At 33.6% G+C, this 21284-nt stretch overlaps 1 protein-coding gene across 1 annotated transcript; it reads left to right on the top strand.

Annotated features, from left to right (window-relative positions):
* The first annotated feature begins 2343 nt into the window (after positions 1-2343).
* Positions 2344-21272, top strand: LOC100617410 (olfactory receptor 8B3-like). Its single transcript, XM_007495460.3, has 2 exons — positions 2344-3140; positions 20432-21272. Exons 1-2 carry the CDS (start codon positions 2344-2346, stop codon positions 20436-20438), a joined length of 804 nt encoding a protein of 267 aa, XP_007495522.2. The 3' UTR covers positions 20439-21272.
* The last annotated feature ends 12 nt before the right edge of the window (positions 21273-21284 follow it).

Here is a 21284-nt window from a genome sequence, read left to right as displayed (position 1 = left end):
GGTTATTTTTCCACATTAGCATTTCAGGAATAAAAATGTTGGCTTCAACACATGGACAGAAAAAGTATCCTCTTCCCACACTAAGCACTCTGTACTTACTGTACTATAAACAGAAGTTTATGAACATTTGAGGAGGCTTGTAACTACCTGTAAGTGCAGAATAAATGGTTTTTCAAAAATAGAGTTTTCTTCATTTCTTTTGCTTTTAATGTCACCTGTTTTCCCTTGTATACCTCCTTGTCCTTCCAACCACATTCAAAGAGTCATTCCTTATGTCAAAAGATCCTAAATGGCTTTATTCTTATCATGAAAAGAGAGTTTTCATTTTTAAATTAAAAATTCTTTTCAGTGCAAAAGCATTCATTTTTTCTCACTTTAATTTTTTCTTCCTCCCAAGTAAGAAAGAAAAAAGAAAAATAAAACTTTGGTAAGAAATACTTATAGTCAAGCAAAAAAAATATTCTATTGACCATGACCAAACATTTTTCTCTAATTATTTGCCATAAATCTATTATTTCTCTGTCAGGCATAGAGTAACATTCTTTACTATCAATCCTATTAAATTTTGGGCTTCTAATTGCAAGAATCAGAGTTCTTAAGCTTTTCAATATTGTTCCTTTTTAGAATATTATTGTATAAATTGCTTTATAGGTTTTGCACACTTCACTTATCACATTCATGGTATTGCTCACCATTGTGTACAATGTTCTCTTGACTCTGCTTGCTACTTACTCTGCTTCAACTCATTTAATTCTTTCCAGGTATTTCTGAGCTCCTTCTACTTGTCACTTTTTATAGCACAATAGTATTTCATTACAATCATATACTATATTTTACCCAGATATTATTCAGGAGAGAAATTCTCAATTAAAATCAAGATTAGAAGAAAATGGGGAAAGAAAATAGAAGAGTCTGGGAATCAACAATCCCTCATGTGAAGTTAAGAGTTGAGAGAATTGGAGAAAATTGAATCCCTTAGGAGAAAAAATAAGCTCTGAGATAGTATGTAAACATGGATTTTGTAATTCCTTTTCCCTGAAGAATCTGATCCCAGTGAGAGGACTTGTTAGATCCTCTCTGTTGCCAATTGGGCTCCTGAGATTTTCATACCTAGAATAAAACCTTCAGTTTCCTATGACTTCTTGACTCTAGCAATACTTCTAGGCACTATTTCTTCTCCTCTAAATAGAGAAGACTCTCCAGGTGAAGTCACTGTTAGAAACTGGAATCTTTATGGCTCAAAATATTTTCTGAGGCTGAGGTATGTGTTTTGATTGCCTCAGTAGAAAAGGGAGCATCAGGATCTCACAGAGAGGATTTCTGATCATTCTTCTTAGAACTTTTTCTCCTTCAGGGGCTCAGAATCTCTAAGGTCCAATACTCAAATGTCCAGGAAATATAAAGGTGAGTCTACAACACATTCACTTGGATTTTTACTTCTGTTTTCACTTCTCTGCCTTACCAATTGGAAGATATAAAGATTTCATAAAACATCATGTCACTGACCTTCATCAATGAGTCATACAGGTTTTTGGTAGAGTCTAGGTGAGAGTGTGGAATAAAACATGCAAAGATAAGTGGGGTGGGGTTTGTACCATTAGTGCTATATCCCCTTAGGACTCTATGCTTAGAGAAAGGAACTCTGCACCCATTCAATAGGCTTCTAGATGGTGTATTGGTTAGAAAAATTAATTCAAATCTAGCTCAGGTACTTACTAGCTGTGTGACTTTGGGTGATGTCACTTAATCTCTGTTTGCCTCAGTTTCCTCAACTATAAATTGGCAATAATAATAGCAACTTCTACCAGTGTTGTGAGAATCAAATGATAATATTTGTAAAGGATTTAGGGCAGTACTTGGCTATGTAAATGCCTGCCATTAATATTTTTATTTCTAAAACTTTATTGGTAATATTATTAATAATTGATATAACTAATGATGTTTATAACTATTATTTGCAGATATCCCTTGAGGTATAACTTTCCCCTCTGAAATGAAGGCAGTACTTAAAGTCTTCACCAGGATAGGGGTGTGTTGGAAGATGGGATAAAATACTTTCATTTTACTGATTTCTTTTTGCTTTGGAGTATGAGAAATTTCAACTGTTACTCTGCAGGAGAACTCAACAATAGCTTCCAGCAATATTCCAGCTCATGGAAACTATTACTCAGTTCAATCAAAATCTCTGGATACTTTGAGGATGGTTAGAACAGAATTTTCATTGCATGGTGATAATGATTTCCCAAGGCATCCAGAATTACTCCAGTTTTATAATTAGGGAAAAGTATGTATTTAGTTTATGTATGACTTTTCTCCTTTCCTTATAGATACCTCAAGAAGAGAATGGCTTCAAAAAATGACTCCTTAGTGACTGAATTCATTCTTGCAGGCTTAACAGATCAACCAGAGCTCCAAATCCCCCTATTCCTCCTGTTTCTAGGGGTTTATGTGATCACTGAAGTGGGAAACCTGGGACTGATCATTTTAATCATGACAAATTCTCACCTTCACACTCCTATGTACTATTTTCTCTTCAACTTATCATTCATAGATTTCTGCTACTCCTCTGTCTTTACTCCCAAAATGTCGATGAATTTTATTTTAGAGAAAAATATCATTTCTTATTCAGGGTGTATGGCTCAGCTCTATTTCTTCTGTTTTTTTGTTATTTCTGAATGCTGCATGTTGACAATAATGGCTTATGATCGTTATGTTGCCATCTGTAATCCATTGTTGTATCATGTCACTATGTCCCGTCAGGTCTGTTCATGGCTATTGGGTGGGGCTTATGTAATGGGTTTTGCTGGTGCAATGGCCCACACTGGATGCATGCTGAGATTGTCCTTCTGTGATGCCAACATCATCAACCATTACATGTGTGATATACTGCCCCTCCTCCAGCTCTCCTGCACCAGTACCTATGTCAATGAGCTGGTGGTTTTCATTGTTGTGGGCATTAACATCATAGTACCTAGTGTCACTATCTTCACTTCTTATGCTCTCATCCTGTCAAATATCCTGAGCATGAGCTCCACTGAAGGCAGATCCAAAGCCTTCAGTACATGCAGCTCCCACCTAATTGCTGTGGCTCTTTTCTTTGGGTCAGGTTCCTTTATGTATCTCAAGCCATCTTCTTCAGGGTATATAGACCACAGCAAAATATATTCAATCATTTACACAAATGTAGGACCCATGCTAAACCCCTTCATTTATAGTTTGAGGAACAAAGATGTTCAACTTGCCTTGAGGAAAACCTTGAGGAGAAGAATGTTTTCCAGAACAGGAGCAGGATTTTCATAACGTGACTTGAATTCACGTTGACTTTTTTTTTCTTAATTAATATTTTCTCAGGACAAATTCTTTTAACCATTTTTTTCTCCTCATTTTCTATTGCCCAATATCCCATAAAGAGGAAAGTATTTTCTTTGGTTTAAAAATGAAGTAGATAATGTGCTAGATTTAGAGTTAGAGGATTAGAGGTTTAATTCTGGATGTTCTTTCAACTTTAAACACCAACCTATATGTGCTATGTGGCTTCTAAGATCTTTCATAAGTATAAAGTATATGGTATAAGTGTATGGCCCTCTGTAAAAATGCAAATATCCTATGGAATTATTCAATAAGTTCTATATTAATTGTGGTAGGACACTTAGCTTTCATCTCTTGTTAATGAGCATTAAATCAGCAAGGTAATATATGAAGGTAATTTGCCTAGAAAATAATAATAAAATGTCTAAATGATGTAGATATAATATAACCTTCTGCCTCCTAAGCAAATCAAGCATAACTCACTACATAGCATTTTTTGGTACTTCACTTTTGTCATTTTTTCTATCTAAATTGTTATATAATTGGATAGGGACACAAAGTATAATTTGTCCCCAAGATGAAAACCCAAAGTAATTTTCTTTTACTTCTTCCATGGTCCCAAACCCCATGATTCTAGGCAAAGCAGAAGGTGATGCATATGTTTTCTGACTCCCACAATAGACATTGAATAGAGCTGGTCTGGCTTAGAACAATAATTAAATGCTCTTAGTGTAATGTAAATGTAAACCTTTTTATGCAACTAAGAAATGATGAGAAATGAACTATTAAGAGGTACCACTTTTGAGGAAAATATTTTTACTTTAAAAATGTCTTTTCCATTCTGGTCAGTCAAGTTGGCCATAATTTTACTTTCCGTGGCTAACTTGACTAACCAGAATGGAAAAGGAATTTTTATTTTTCAGCCTTATGACATTTCTTATCAGCAAAAGATGTTTGGAGGACTGGAAAGCGACCACGTTGTGATATATTTGGCATTTAAACTCTTTATACCTTGTCCCCTTCCTACTTTTCCAGTTTTCTTACATGTGACTTTCTCTTCATATCCTGAATTAAATTATGATAGACTACTTGCCCTTAATGAAATGCATATATTCCATCTTCATTTTTGTGAGTTGAACTGGATAGTCAAGATACCTGGAACACACTCCATTCTCACCATAAACTCTTAGAATTCCTGGTTTCCTTCAACTAATTTCTACTAATTAATTTTTCAATTTTAATTTTTAATTTTCAATTTTAATCCTCTCCTAATCACCCTAGCAATTTATGTCATATCTCAAAAGTAACTTGTATTCATTTTCTTTTTAAGTGGTATATGGATCTATACATGTATATACATATTATGCTTATCTTTCATTTCTGCAGAATTTTTTTTCATGTCAACTTCCTTCTTAGATTATTTCTTTAATTTTGTCTGAGAATTTATCCTGGGCATATGTAGCTTATTTGAATTTTTTCATCTGTTAGATAAATGTGATTGAGTAAAATTCAGTATCCCAGGAAGAAATTATTTTACTTTTTCCTCAATCCTCTCTTTAGTCATCAAAGGTAACTGTTCAGAATAAATCTTAAACTTTGAGTTCTTTAAGCTTTCATAAATTTCTCTTCACAATGTTTTTCGTAAAAGAACAGTTACTATAATTCTTCTTTCTTTATGTACTCTCCATAGATTCCTTCTAGATCTTCAAAGATCAAAGTTAAACCTACTCTTTTTTGTGCCTCTCTAAGAAGTAGCCCCCTTAGAAAGCTAGTCATAACTGAAACTCCAAACTGCCCTTTCTGCCACATTTTACTTGGCTCTTAAAGACATGGTAACAATATCTATAGTCTCTGTTGGAGAACCTAGACATTGTGTATGATAGTACTAATGCTTTAGTACAGTAATGTAGATTGGAGACTATGTGGATTTGATAGATCAACATATTGTTTTCAATGGGGAAGGGGGTTCAAAGCCACACACAATTTTAACATTTTAGTCTGTGATGAGCCAGTTCTTATATAATTTGTTGATTATATTGTCCTTGATATTTTGAGGTTTTTATTTGTAGTAAGGGAATTTGTTATTTTTCAATCCATGAAAAGTAATTGGCCTCTGATGTCTAAATACTATTAGGTCATGTCTTGGTAAGTATTCTATAATGCTAAACTTTAAAATCTTGTAATGATTCATTTCACAGATTTCACCATTTTTTTCCTTTTTGGAAAATTTTTATGGTTTATTTTTAAAAATTACATATAATTTAAAAAATTTATTTAAAAACTTTTAAAGTTCCAAATCCCCCCCTTCCTCTATCCTCTCCCTTCTTCATGAAAAGGCAACCAGTTTGAAATGGATTATATATATATATACAGTCATGTAGAACATATTTTCATAGAAGCCATGTTGTAAAAGAAAACACAGACCAAGCCCCCATATCCTCAGATAAAGAATGTAAAGAAAAGTATGCCTTGGTGTTCATTCAGGCTCTATCACTTCTTTCTCCAGTGGTAGATAGACTTTTGAATTGTCTTGGATAATTGTATTGCTGAGAATAGTTGTCATTCCCAGTTGATCATTATACAATATTGCTGTTACTTTGTACAATATTCTCTTGGTTCAGCTCACTTCACTTTGTATCAGTATGTGTCTTCTCAGATTTTTCTGAAACCAGCCTGCTCATCATTTCCTATAACATAATAGTATCCCATCACAGTCATATACCAAAACTTGTTCAGTAATTCTCCAATTGATTTGTTATCCTCAATTTTTAATTCTTTGCCACATCAGCATGAAAAGAGCTGCTATAGTTTTGTACATGTAGGTACTTTCCCCTTTTGCTTTAAATCTCTTTGGAATACAGACCTAGTAGTGGTATTGTTGGGTCAAAAGGCATATACAGTTTTAGAGCCCTTTGGACCTAATTCTGAAGAATCAGAAATTGACAAATCTAGATATTAAAAATGTAGTCATAGGCTGATTCCAAAAAGATAATGGTCTAGGGACAGTTTAAAACAAGACATAGTTGCAAAAGCAATTTTCTTGTTATGGCTATATTTAATAATTGACAACTGATGCGTACTGAAACCTATTATCAAATTGATTTGGATTAAAGAACAAATTTATCATAACTCTTTCTAAAAAATGGCAATCCTCTTAGCTCTCCCAAAATGAATCAACAGAGTAAGCAATTTCCTTATCTACCAGTTTTTCAAAAGTCATCTGCTTAAAACACACATCTATAACAGCAGGAAAGGGACCCCATAGATAGGTTACATACAGTACGAGGAAGATCAATGAAGCCCATACAACGTCATAACTTGCAGGAATCAAATATGCTTATTGTGCTTCATTTTTAGAATCAGAAAATTTAGACATGAACATCCTTTCCCAAGAATCTTGTATTACCTATGTGGAAACAGAAGTTGTTACTTTCAATTGTCTATTTGTAATGTCAATTCCTTGATTTCTTTGATTTGCAAATAAATACAGAGCCCCAGAAACTGCTGGCCAAAGACTTCTCAGGGTTACTTCTAAGACATGTCTTTGTGTACTCTTTATACTCTCTTCTTTTCTTTGCCTCCTTGCCTTATATTTTTGTGTCAAGGGTTTCCCTTCACAGATTAAAAACCCATATTTGTCTATGTTGTGCTAGACACAATAAGTCCGAAACTCCAGAATGTTTGGATCAGTTCATCACTCTACCAAGAGTGCATTAATGTCCTAATTTTTCCACATCATTTGAAACATTTATCATTTTCCTTTTCTGTCATATTAGACAATCTGATAGGTGTGAGGTGGTTCCTAGTATAAATTCTACTTTGTCATAGTGTATGATCTTTTTGGTATATTGTGGTAATCTCCTTGCTAGTATTTTATTGAAAATCATTTCATCAAAATTCATTAGGAAAATTGGTCTCCAGTTTTCCTTCTGTTTTTTTTTCTTTTCCTGATTTAAGTATCAGCACCATATTTGTGTTGTAAAAGGATTTGATAGGATTCTTTCTTTGCCTATATTTCCAAAAAGTTTATATGCTATAGTATTGAGTTAATTGTTCTTTAGAAGTTTCAAAGAATTCACTTGTGAATCCATCTAATCCTAGAGAAATTTTTTCCTAGGGAATTCATTAATGGCCTATTCAATTTCCAAAATAGAATTATTTAATTGTTCTAGTTCTTCTTCTCCTAATCTGGACCATTTATACTTCTATACATTTTCAACCATTTCATTTAAATTGTTAGATTTATTGGCATATAATTGGGCAATATAACTCTTAATAATTACCCTATTTCCTATTCAGTAGTGGTGAATTCACTCTTTTCATTTTTGGAATGGGAAATATGTTTTTCTTCTTTTCTTCTTTTAAATCAAGTTAGCTAATGGTATATTTATTTCATTTTTTCTTAAAACTATATCCTACTTTTATTTATTAGCTAAATAGTTTTTATACTTTCAATTAATCTTTCATTTGCTTTTCAGGATTTATAATTTAATGTTTAATTGGAGATTTTTAATTTGTTCTTTTTCTTATTTATTTAGATGCACTCCCAATTGTTGATTGGCTCATTCTCTTTTTTACCTATATAAGCATTTGGTGATATAAAATTCCCACTAAGTACGGCTTTTGCTGCATCCTATAATTTTGGTATTTTGTCTCATTGTAATTCTCTTTAATGAAATGATTGATTCTATTATTTCTTCTTTGACTCACTCATTCTTAGTATTTCAGTTTTACAGCATCCCCTCTAATATTTATCATTTTTCTTTTTTATTGTATTGACCAGTCTGAAAAGTTTGAGGTGATATCTCAGATAGATTTTAATTTTTATTTCTCTAATAGTAATTTGGAACATTTTTTTCATATGACTGAAGGTAGTTTTAATTTCATCTGTGAATTGCCTGTGTATAATTGAAAATCTGTTACCCTAAAAAAGAACTACATTTCCCAAAAGCCCATTGACTTCCCATCATTACATACCTCCTGTGGACAGGGCAAGTATGGTGGTAAGCTAAGCCTGGGTATTTTAAATGGCTATCCAGCCATGGGCACATGGTTTTTATTTTATTTTGTATCCTCTTTGTTCCTTGATTTCTAATGATCCTTAATAAACTTCATAAAGTATAATATTTTTATTATTATAGATATAATTTTAGATATTACACCTGTTCGTATCCTTTAACCAATTTCCAATTGGAGAAATTTGTATTCTTCTAAATTTGAATCATTTCTCTATATATTTGAGAAATAAGGCTATTGTCAGAGATACTATAAAATTTTCCCCCACTTTAACTAACTTTCTTACTTTGACTTTGTGTAAAACCTTTCAAATTTAATATAGTCAAAGTTATATGTTTTTATTTTTCTCTTTATTTCCTTTTATGTTCTTGGTATTTTGTTTTTCCAAGGGAATTTTATGACTGTTTCTAGTTCTTTGAGTTAATTTTTGGGTAGTTTGATTGGTATGGAATTGAATAGGTAAATTAAGTTAGGTACAAATGCCATTTTAATTATATTGGCTCAGCTTAACCAGGAGCAATGAATATTTTTCCAGTTGTTTAGATCTGACTTTCTTTGAGTGGAAATATTTTGTAATTTGTGATCATATAGTTCTTGGGTTTGTCTTGGCAAGTAGACTTGTAGGTATTTTATATTGACTACAGTTATTTTAAATGAGATTTCTTTTTCTATCTTTTGTTGTTGGATTTTATTGGAGGTATAGAGAAATACTGGTTATTTATGTGGGGTTATTCTATACCCTGAAACTTTTTTGAAGTTGTTAATTGCCTTGATCAGTTTGGGGTTGATTCTTTTGACCCATTCATTCTTTAAGATTACACTATTTATTTTTTGATTAATTTTCAATCTATGCTTATAAGGCCCTTTATTGATTATAATTTTTATTGTATTATATTCTAAAAAGGATGCATTTAATATTTCTGTTTTTCTGCATTTGTTATTTGTTATAACCAACGAATGGTCAACTTTTCTTAGGTATCATGTACCACTGAGAAACAAATATATTCTTCTGAATTTTAATTCAAATTTCTCCATTTTTAACTTAAAAAAATTCTATTGATCTCATTAACTTTATTGTTTACTTTTTAGGTTAGACTTTTCTAGTTCTGATAGGGGACAATTGAGGTCCCTTACTGAAATAGTTTTACTATCAATTTCCTCCTCATTTAACTTTCCTTTTAAGAGTCTAGATGCCATGCCATTTGGTGCAAACATGTTTTGAATTTATATTACTTAATTATCTATTTTAAAATAAACTTTAGTTTCTGTTAGTCTCTTATAATTAGGTTTACTTTTTCTTTTGCTTTTTATGAGATCATGATTGCCCTCCCTGATTTTTTTAAACTCCAGCTGATGAATAATATTCTCCAGGCCCTTACTTTTAATGTGTGTATGCTTTTCTTCTCCAAGTTTGTTTCTTGTTAACACCTTATTGTAAGATTCTTTTTTTGCTCCACTTTCCAATACACTTCTGTTCTGGGTTGAGTTCATCCTATTTAGTCATAGTCAAGAGTACTAACTGTGCATTTTCCTCCAATCTATTTTCCTGTTTAACTTTTTTTTCTCTCCTTTACTTCAAAAGTCTTTTTTGCTTCTGAGCATTGCTTCCCCAATTCACTCTACCTTTCAACAGCCCAAATTCCTCCTTTTCCTTTTCCCTCTTACTTGCTTGTAGGGCAAGATATATTTTTATACCCAATTGAATATGGATGTTATCCTTGCTTTGAGCCAAATTTGCTAAGAATGAGGTTCAAATGTTTCCTGCCACTAATTCATCTTCTCCTCAATTATAAAACTTTCCCTTTCATAGCTCTTTTATGTGATAATTTAACCCCTTCTTCCAGTGCATCCCTCTTTCTTACCAATCAGTTTTTTTGAAATTGTCCCATCAGAGTCAACTTTCACCTGTGCCCTTCATTGCATATATTCCTTTTAACTACCCTCATAATGATGAAGTCCTTAGGAGTTACATGTATCATCTTCCCATGTAGGAACATAGATATTTTATTGAATTCTTTAGTATTTCTCTCACATGTTTATTTATGTATGCTTCTTTTGAATCTTGTATTTGAAAATCAAAATTTCAATTCACCTTTACTCTTTTTAAAAAAAAATTATTTATTTAGAATATTTTTCTCTGGTTACATGATTCATATTCTTTTCCTCCCTTTTTCCCTCCCTCATCCTGGAGATGACAGGCAATTCTACTGGGTTATACATGTATTATTGTTCAAACTTATTTCCATATTATTCATATTTGCAATAAAATGATCCTTTAATGCCAAAACTCCAATCATATCTCCATCAAAACACATGATCGATCATATGTTTTTCTTCTGCATTTCTATTCTCACAGTTCTTTCTCTGGATGTGGATAGCATGCTTTCTCATAAGTTCCTCTGGATTGTCCTGTGTCATTGCACTGCTACTTGTAGAAAAGTCTGCTACCTTTGATTATGCAGTGTTTCAGTTTCTGTGTATAATCTTCTCTTGGTTCTGCTCATTTCTCTCTGCATCAATTCTTGTAGATTATCTCTGCTCTTTTTATCAGGATAGTTTGAAAGTCTTCCATTTTTTTAAATGTCCATTACCCCCAAAGGAATATGCTTTTTTTTTGGCTATGTAGATAAATCTTGGTTGTAATCCTAACTCCTTTGTCCTCTGGAATATCACATTCAAAGCCCTTTGATCCTTTAATGTAGAAGCTGTTAAATCTTGTCCTAATTGTGGATCCACAAATATTGAATTATTTCTTTTTGGCTGTTTGCAATATTTTCTCTTTGACATGGGAGCTCTGAAATTTGGCTAGAATATTCCTGGAAATTTTCATTTTGTAATTTTCTTCAGATGTTTCTTGGATTGTATTCTTTCAATATCTATTTTACCTTCTTGTTCTAGTATATCAAGGCAGTCTTCCTTGACAATTTATTAAAAAGTGATATCTAGGGGGCAACTAGGTAGCTCAGTGTATTGAGAATCAGGTCCAGAGATGGGAGATCCTAGGTTCAAATCTGACCTCAGATACCTCCTAGCTGTGTGTCCCTGGGCAAGTCACTTAACCTCCATTGCCTAGCCCCCACCACTCTTCTGCCTTAGAACCCAAACCCAGGAATGATTCTAAGATGAAAGGTAAGGGTTTTTTAAAAAAAGTGATATCTAGGGTCTTCATTTTTATGATGTCTTTGAGATAGTCCAGTAATTCTTAATTTTTTTCTCCTAGTTCTATTTTCTAGGCCATTTGTTTCCCTAATGAGATACTTCAAATTTTCTTCCTTTAAATTTTTTTTTATTTTGTTTTATTGTTTATGTCTCATGGAGTCATTAGCTTGCATGTGCCCTTTTACTTAGGAAAATTTTTTAGGAAATTATTTTATTTAGTGATTTTTTGTACCTCTTTTACAATTTGGTCAATTCTACTTTTTTTAGAAAGTTTTTCTTCAGGGAATTTTAAACCTCTTTTTCTATGTGGCCAAATCAGCCTTTTAAGTAAATATCTTCATTATTTTTATGCTTCTTTTACCACTTAGTCAATTATGTTTTTTTTTTTTACATTTTATTTTATTTAGTGTGTTTTTGTGTCCCCTTTACCAAGTTAGAATCTCTTTTCATAATTTTCTGGTATCATTTTAATTTATTTCCCCAGTTTTTCTCTATCTCTTTTATTTGACTTTTAAAATCCTTTTTTTTGGACCTGTGAACAATTTAAGTTTTTCTTGGAATCTTTGCATGTTTTTGACATTATTGTATTCTTTTGGGTTTACATAGTACTTTCTCAAATCTCCAAATTGACTTTCTATAATCAAATTTATTTTTTTTTATTTTGTTTTCTTCTTTTCCTAGTCTCTTTCCTGACTTTTAACTTCATGTTAAAGTTGAACTCTGGGCAGTCGATGAAATAGTGGCAAATGTGCTAGGCATGGAATCAGTAAAACAGTTTAAATGCTGCTTCAGATATTTACTAGCTGTGTGAAACTGGGAAATCACTTAACTCTATTTGGTTCAGTTTCCTCATTAGTAAAAATGAGCTGGAGAAGGAAATCACAACAACATGTACCTGAAGCCAAAGCTTCAGATTTTTAGTGTTGTTTTCAGAGCTAGTTCTGGGGGTTTGTAAGTTTTTGATTCTGCCAAGCTGGTCTGATCTAAGAGGACCTGTGATCATTGTTCTTTTGACTTATACTTTGGTCTTTGAGTGACCACAAGTACTCTTATACCCCTTGGAACTGTGACAAAGATCCTTTTCCCCTAAGGCCACAAGTACTTTTGCTCCTTTTCAGCCTAGAATTATTACTCAAGCTCCTGCTCTTCTCCAGGTGCAAAATCAGTGCTACTTTCTACCTTGAATTTGAGACCAAGGCCTCTAAAATCCATATGTGACCACAAGTAGTCTTTTATATCCTGGAACTATGACTAGGGTCCTCACTGTTTTGTGGTCAAAAGCAATAGTATTCTAATGTTCCTTGCCTTGGGACTGTAATCTAGAACTGCTTATGGGCAATGCATCTAAATCGTGCACCTACTGCTTGCAGATAGTTTCTTGTAACCTTCTTTTGACTAGTTATTCATCTCCCTTAAATGTTCATGGCCTGAGTGTTCTGGATGTTGCTGCTGCAGCTACTGCAGCTTGCCCCCAAGTCCTGTTGTTTACTTGCTGGCATGACATACACTGCATTGTACTCCAGATCTTTCCCATGTAAAGGGTGAATATTACGGTTGAGACTGAAAAAATCTAAATTTAAATGGTTGCCAAGGGGAATTCCAAATAATAAAATACCCAAGTCAGCTGCCAAATTTTTATGGTGATTTAATTACAACAGGAGGAAGAAAATATTAGAGGGAGAGAAGGAAATAGGGAGAGAAGGAAAGGAGTTTAACTCAGAACCACTCTGGCTCAGGCTGGGCCAAAGAGGGCATTAAGGCCTTGGAAAGCCAAGGCAAAGAAAGGGGTCAGTTCTTATCACTCACATGACCGGTCTGAAGGAAAGCTGTCTGCGGGGCTCCTCCAAGCTCAAGCTCCAGGATCAAACTGAACTCTAGTTCTCTCCACAGGAAGTCACGAGAACTCCAGAGGCTGTTCTCTACCTCACTTCCTGCATCTCACATGTGCCAATGGTGGCTCAAGCTTGACTTAGGACCACCCAGAGGTTTGTCCTTTTTTTGCACATGTCTGTTGAAGGCCATCTCCTCAGATAATTAAATCTTGAGTTTAATGCAGATCTTCATAATGTTGTTAAACTAAGAAGGGAGGAGAAATGTAGTTTCTAAGACCTGATTCTGTTATTCCAAGTATCTCTATTGTTATTGATCAGGAAATAGCTAAATCAGATCTTCTAAAGAATGGTCTGATTAGGGTGGAATAGTTTTGAAATTCACACCTGACAACCTCCTAAGTTGTCTTGACTTGGAGAATTGATTCATCCTGACCTTTGTTGGTTCTGCTTCTCCAGAGATTGATTGGAAGAGTTATTTTTAGAGTTGTTTGCAGGGGAATTTTGGAAATCTCCTTTGATTCAATGCCTTTACTCTACTATCTTTGCCTCATCTTCCTCAGTCATTTCCTTTTATAATTAGCATTTTTCCTTGGGGATAACCTTTATGTAATTTCTAATAACAAACACGTTGTTCTATATTTTCTTATATTTCCACAAACAAATCCACGGACAATTATTTATTCAGCACCTATTTGTGTTTATCACTTCTCTGAATCTTATTTGGCATATCATTGGATACCACTGAATGAATTTATATGAATATTTTACATGGAGATCTTTTTCACTTCATCATTAGAAATGTATTAGAAATAGTTCTTTCCCAAGTTCTATTGGGAAGGAACCCATTTTCAGTTACACTAATTCAACAAATTGAAGTCTGACCTTTTTTAAGTTTATTTTTGTAACGTTTGACCTACTTATCAGGATGCCCATAAATATTCTCCTTTTTTGGTATGGAAATCTTAACTCTTTCATGACAGCTTTAAAATGGTGGTTCTTGTATTTCAATAAAATTGTAGATATTTTTGTGCGGACACTTTAAAAAACTATGTTCATTTAAAAATTTAGTATACACACACTCACATATTAAAAAGTCTATATTTCATAAACATTAATAGTAAATCTTCTAAAATATTCAACAATAGCTTTCTCCTTGATATATTTATGCTTAGTATGTCTTGCTGAAGGAGACTGAAGGGTTCCAGGTATGAATGAAAGTATTAAAGATGTATTCAAAAGATGACTTTAATGAGCAAAGTGCTAATGGAATAGAATTATGGGTATTTTTCTAATATTTCACATGATTGATTTCTGAATCCTTAAATTTGGATGGGCTTAGATTTGGTTGATCGTAAAAGCCAAACTTCTGCTGTTATCTCTTGTGTGTAAGCTTACAGACAAGTTTTATGATCATTTAGAATATCAAGATCCACATGTGCATTCCTAAGATAAAACAGTACCAGCTTTCCAAAAAGGAGAAGAGTCCTGACCTGGATCCTTGGTGACCTATTGTGTTATCATCCATCCTTTTGGCTTCATCATTAAACTTTCTGGAGAGAGAGAAAACACAGAGGGGGATGCATGGAGGCCTCATTTTCAGCCCCCATTGCCCAAACTGTGACTTTGTCAGCCAGTGGGGATTTGTTGGCTTCCCGCATTTCCTCCTTTTTTGTTTTTTAAATGGAATGACTTCATTTTGATTTAGACTTGATGAATAGTGAACCCTAGGTGTTGAATGATGACTAGAAAGAAAACAAGAATGAGAAAAAATAAGACAAGAGCAAATTATGGACACCCTGCTTCTCCACCCCCCACCCCCTTATGCAACTACCCTTAATAAACAGATCAGTTCTCTCATTTGGAGTCAGTCAGACATTCTTTCCCTGATCATCAGAGTAGGGACTAACAAGTGGAATGTGAACCTGATAACTCCTGTGTCTATTTGTTTATTTGCTTTTGTTATATTCTTCCTACCTTTATCTTTAATCCTTCCACCTATATTCCCTCATTCCCCAGTTGCCCTTTAAGGTGCTCAACCTACACAAGAATATCTTGTAACTTCAGGATGATTACAGAGACCAAGGAATTTTTAACTGTTGTGCCTTCATAGATTATAGCTATGTGACCTGTGAATTCACACTAAACAATTCCAAATAAATTTACAGTAATTTGAGTACAAATTTCACTTAGACCATTGGGAAATATGCCCTAAAATGAAATTGATCTTTAATGTGTTTTCACTGGAGCCATATAACTTGATATTTGTTATGTACACTGAATAATTATACATTTTACATTGAGTGAATAAGATATTTTGGTTTGATTTCTTTTTTTTTAACTTGGAAACTGTACTTAGTTCTATTTAAGAGAAATGATAAGGAGTCTAAGAATAATGGGCTTACACTGTTTCCCTTAAGAATGCTACTTTTACATTATTTGCATTTGATGTTATTGTATTATTGGTATGTTTCAATGAAAAACAATTTTCCACAAAGATGTCAAATATTCTCATAGATTCAGTATAATTATTTTAAAATATTTGCAGTATCATGTCATGTGTATTAAACAGAGTCAAAGATTTTGCCTGACTTTGTCTATCTTAGTAGTCAATGCTATCAAAACCCAAACATTTCTTATAAGGTAGGGAGTATATTTCTGATTTGTTCAGATTTATCTTCCCTTATTTTGGTACTAGAATATGATGGAGTTATACTCACTGCTATTCTAAGTGCTAAATTCATTTATACCACCATCTTCTTCTTAAACATCATCAACAACATTGTCAGTATCACTATTATGATTATCTTAATGGAATAAGAAGCAATTTCCTCAGAAACAGGCTATAAAAGATGCCACACTGATGATTAGCTACCTCAGTTCTAATCTTAAATTCCTAAATGTATAGTTTCCATATCTGAAGTTTTGAAAGGTCCTTTGCAAGCCTTAAGAAAAATGTGAGTTATTATTAATAGATAATATTTAGAGTTATTTAAGGTTTTTGAGCTCTATATATACTTCATCTCATTTAATACTCACAACCAAAATGCCTGGTAAATACTTCAGATATTACCTCTCTGTAAATATACAGAGAAGAGACAGATTCAGTGTTCATAAACATATAACTAATAAATGCTGAAAGTGGGATTTAAATGAAGTACAGCACTCTATTTCTCTGGTATTATTTATTAGTTTTGGGTCAAACAGAACTGATATTCAGCAACTCCTGAGACAATAATATTCACAAGTTACAACCCCAAGGTTAAGACACTCTTGTTCCTAAGACTCAACCTCCCAAATAAGGACAGTGTTAGAACTGTCTCAACTGATGGGATTCCTCTAATAATGTTGCCTAAAACTCAATACATGCATATCTCCTTTTGTTCTCTAGAGTTGTTAACCACCTAGTAAATGCCCATCAACTGTTGCTAATTAGACTTTTTTCTCTTATAACTTTGCCTCTTGATTTATTGATCCCAACTGTAACAGACCAAGGTGGGAGGAATTAACTTTCCAGGAGGATACCAAGACATTTACATTTAGAAAGACCCTAGCACATAGTGATTTTCTCTTTGAGAAAGGTTAATTGGAATTATACCTTTCTGCTCCCCTAAACAATATTACTCTAGGGAAAATAATTTTTATATTCAAGCTATTCTGATTGGGCAGCGAGGTGGCCTTATGGATAGAGTCCTGGGCCTGAAGTCTGGAGGCCCTGAGTTAAAATCTGACCTCAGTCATGCATTACCTGTATGACCTTGGGTAAGCCACTTAATCCTAGTTCTCTCGGCTCCTTATAAGTAAAATGTGCTGGAGAAGGAAATGGCAAACCAATCCAAACCAAATCAAATCTTTGCTATGGAAACCCCCAAAAGGGATCCTGAAGAGTCATATTTGACTAAGATGACTAAATAATAATAACATACTTCTGATTATTATCCCTTAATTTTGAAGGAATACATTAACCATATATCCAAGACCTGACTGCCTATTCAAATGTCATTTTCTCAAAGACTATTATATAGTGATTTGCAAATAAATTCATTTACAAGCCAACAAAAAAGAACTATATACAAGAATGAGAATATATCAGACAAAGTAAATGAAGTTTCTCAATGGGAGTAAGATATCTGAACATAACCAAGAGAGCCTCAAATTATTATCCATGGGGCAATTCTCTGACATCTTTAGCATGGCAATCTAAGGATGAGAACAGAACTCAAGTGTTAGCTCTTCTCTACATCATATTCTTCTCAGATTGTTTAATTGCCTTCAGTGAACCATCCCTGAAGAGAATATAGTGCCATATATCTTCTTGAAGCCAGAAGAACAAGATCTCTTCTCTCCCAAGCTCTTTCCAACTCTGCTGCCTCCAAACCTACCTAGCAACCCTGCCCTCTAAACACCAAGGAATGTACCATTTAAAGACCTTTCAGCCTTGATTACTAAATCCCACCCACCATAACATTTTTAAGGAACTCACATTTTGAAAGGAGCTGGGAAAATGCCTGTTTTGGTGGGTCACTCATTCTGTAGTTTGGTGGGCTGAAGAGTCAGATTATAGCTTCTGACTGGCAGGAACAGCCATACCTGAGGCTCTACAGCAAGGGTCTGTGTGTGTGTGTGTGTGTGTGTGTGTGTGTGTGTGTGTGTTTGCATGAAGCTGTTATCTTAAAGAGAAACAGAGTGAGAGCAGGGGGAAATGCAAATATGTCTTTTCTGGCTGTTTTTGCTTCAATGGGCATAGGATGGTATGGACTTGCCAACATTTCAACACATTTTAACAAATTTCAACAAAAGAAAAACAAGAACAATAAAAATAATGGAAACAAATAGACCATTTTTAAAAATGTTAGGTATTATCTAGCTAAAACCATCAGGAAGTATCATCTTCAAGGGTGACACATTAGAAACCTTAACAATAAGACTAGAGGGGGAAAAGGATATCCATTATTACTGCTATTATTTAATGCTGTATTAAAATGCTAGCTTTAGCAATAAGAGAGGGAAAAGAAATTGAAGAAGTCAAAGTAGGAAATAAGGAAACAAAAATATCTCTATTTGAAGATGTTATGATGGTATACTTAAAGAATCCTAGAGAATCAATTAAAATCTATTTGAAATAATTAATAACTTTAGCAAAGTTGTAGGATACAAAATAAATCCACATAAATCATTGACATTTCTATATATTATCAACAAGTTTCAGCATCAAGAGATAGAGAAATTCCATTTAAAATAACACTTGACAATTTATGTAGGAGTATTTTTGCCAAGACAAACACAGGAATTATATAAACACACTTACAAAATACTTTCCACACAAATAAATTCAGATCAAAACATTTGGAAAAACATTAATTGCTCATGGTGAAATAGAAGAGGTGATCTGTGTGATACTATTTCTTGTTGCTGCAGTGCCTGATGTGCTCTCTGGCTTATGACTAGAGAGAGCTGCTGCTAGTATGTGACACTTGCTACAGAGATAGAGAGAGAGATTGCCACAGGGGAATGCTGCCACAGGAATACCAGAAGGTGTGATAATAATGAATGAAGATGATTTAGAACAAATGCCTAATCAGTTTTATAAGCTTTATGAAGAGGTAGATGAAGAAGGGAATATGTGGGACACAAGTGAAAAGATAGAGTACCTGGGACCAGTGCAATCAAACTCTTACCAAGACACTGAGGAGGAATTATTCTTTGGGCACAGAACGAGTTGTATACCATTAGAAGAAATTTATGCAAATTTAGGGGTTGATAATGAAGATGACTTTATAGATAAGTTGAATTACATGGCTTGTGCAGATACAGATTTTGAATGGGATGGAGAATATCAAGAAACATGTTGAGAACTGGAGAAGGAGATGTAGATACAAAATTTCATTTTTATTCTCTAACTGCAAACACATAACAAGTACCATTCAAGCTGCAACAGTGAAACCAAGATTAGTTATAGTTCCATAGGGCATCATACTACTCAAAAGCCTTATGTGAAAGAAGACTAGTCTTGGGTTAGCATAGGAAATAAGTTATACCAGCAAAAGAAGTACAAGTAATTCAACAACAAGAACACTGCTAAACTTGTAGAATAAAGTTCCAACCTCATAACTAGGACATACACAAACATCTAGAAAGCTTATGGTAACATAGATTCACATTGGTTGAATTTGTTATCAAGTTTAACAGCAAGTTGTGATTGAGAACTGAAAGAAGTTTATCCTTATCTCTCAACCTTCATCCTAAAACAGTCTCTACCAGGGGAAGGAAGAGAGAGAGGGTATGCCATGAAGATATTGTTCATAATTTCAGATATCTCACATGTCATCAGTGACAATATATATATATATATATATATATATATGACATCTGAATAAAAAAGTCCTAGTCATGAAGAGCAACTTGAATAGCCCAAGAAGAAGTCAATGACAGCCTTGTGAATGAAAGCCTACTGAAATGAACATAAAAGTACTTGCCACCAGAATACAGAAAAGAGAGCACTACACTTGTTAAAATGATAAAAGGAAAGCACCCTGGAAGATATGCATTTAGTAATAGACAAAAAAGGGAAACCTTGCATTTGAAAGAGTAGCAGCCACAAAGAATCAATATAAAATATAAAATAGTCTGTGCTTGACATAGTAACAAAACGAAAAGAACTATCTCCAAGAACCACATACAGTAACCATCCAAGAAACAGTAGCAGTAACCATATGATAAACCTCCTTGATGGAAAAAAAAATGAAATCATTATTCTTACCAGTCTTGAAAACATAGGCATAATGCTCACACTCATCCATGTAAAAACAGTTGTACAGCTTACCTGTAAGCACAAAGATGTACAAATGAATAACGTTTACCCTCATGCATGAAGAAAAACACAAGTTGAGCTTACTTACAGGCATAAACAGAAACAAAAGCAAAGCTTACCACATGCATGAAGAAAATCATATGTAATTCATACTTGCAGACATGAAAAAAGAATGATAAATTCTGACATACATGCATGAAAATTTCATTTTACTTCCATTCAAAAGTAACTTTCATTTTTTCTTGCACACATATGTAAAAAAACTCACTTGCACACATTTGTTCGTGGTTTGTTCGTGTGTTCCCAGTTCATGATTATTGCAGTGGATCCTGATTTGAAGAATACAAGTCTTCAATCCAGTGACAGAAGATGGAAGAGTGATGTGCTGACCAGAGAGAAAGAATTTCTACATGCAACATGAATGGACATGGAATGACTTTGGAACTGTGAAATCTTGGAATTTTTGACCATGAGGATATGTAAGGTGCATGTGAACATCATATATATTTACATGCACATCCTGCCTAGCAAAGTAAGATATCTCATGGATTGGGTAAGTATACAATGTGCATAGTTACGTGACAACAAGACACACTGATGAGAAATTCCTGTGGAAAATTCATACAAAGTTTTTCTTTTCTGCATGAGTTTGCATAAAAATCTATAAGGACATATGTAAATTTGTATAGATCTTATAATCACGTGTAATTACTAAATTAACTAATGAGCTAACTTTTTTAGAGTAAGTTATTAATATTCTAACTACTAACTTTTGTGACAGTCTAGTGCTTTTGTTCAGGTCTTGGGAAGTAGAGACATAGAAGTTCTGCAGTATAGAAGTTAGATTGTATTAGGATTGTAGGTTAGCATTTGTTAGTGTTAAGACATTTTTCTTAGTGACTATATGGACATTAGGAATTAGGATGCTTGCAAGTTCAATACATTAGTGAAATTGTTGAGATGATTTGGAAATTGTTACTTGTTTTGTTATGGAAAACTATGTTCATGTAATTCCCCTGCCTAAACCATTTTCCTATCACCCATTCTTAGCTTAGTATTTAGATAAAAAGAACAGCTAAGATGAGTTTAAGATTTTGTTATTGGGGGGGGGGAGTAAGAGTATATTTCAGATAGCAAAGGGTTAATAAGATAGATGGAAT

This window comes from Monodelphis domestica, chromosome 4 (assembly GCF_027887165.1).
Source record: "Monodelphis domestica isolate mMonDom1 chromosome 4, mMonDom1.pri, whole genome shotgun sequence".
NCBI lineage: Eukaryota > Metazoa > Chordata > Mammalia > Didelphimorphia > Didelphidae > Monodelphis > Monodelphis domestica.
Note: the sequence above shows the minus strand (reverse complement) of the source record. Positions and strands in the feature narration are given on the sequence as shown.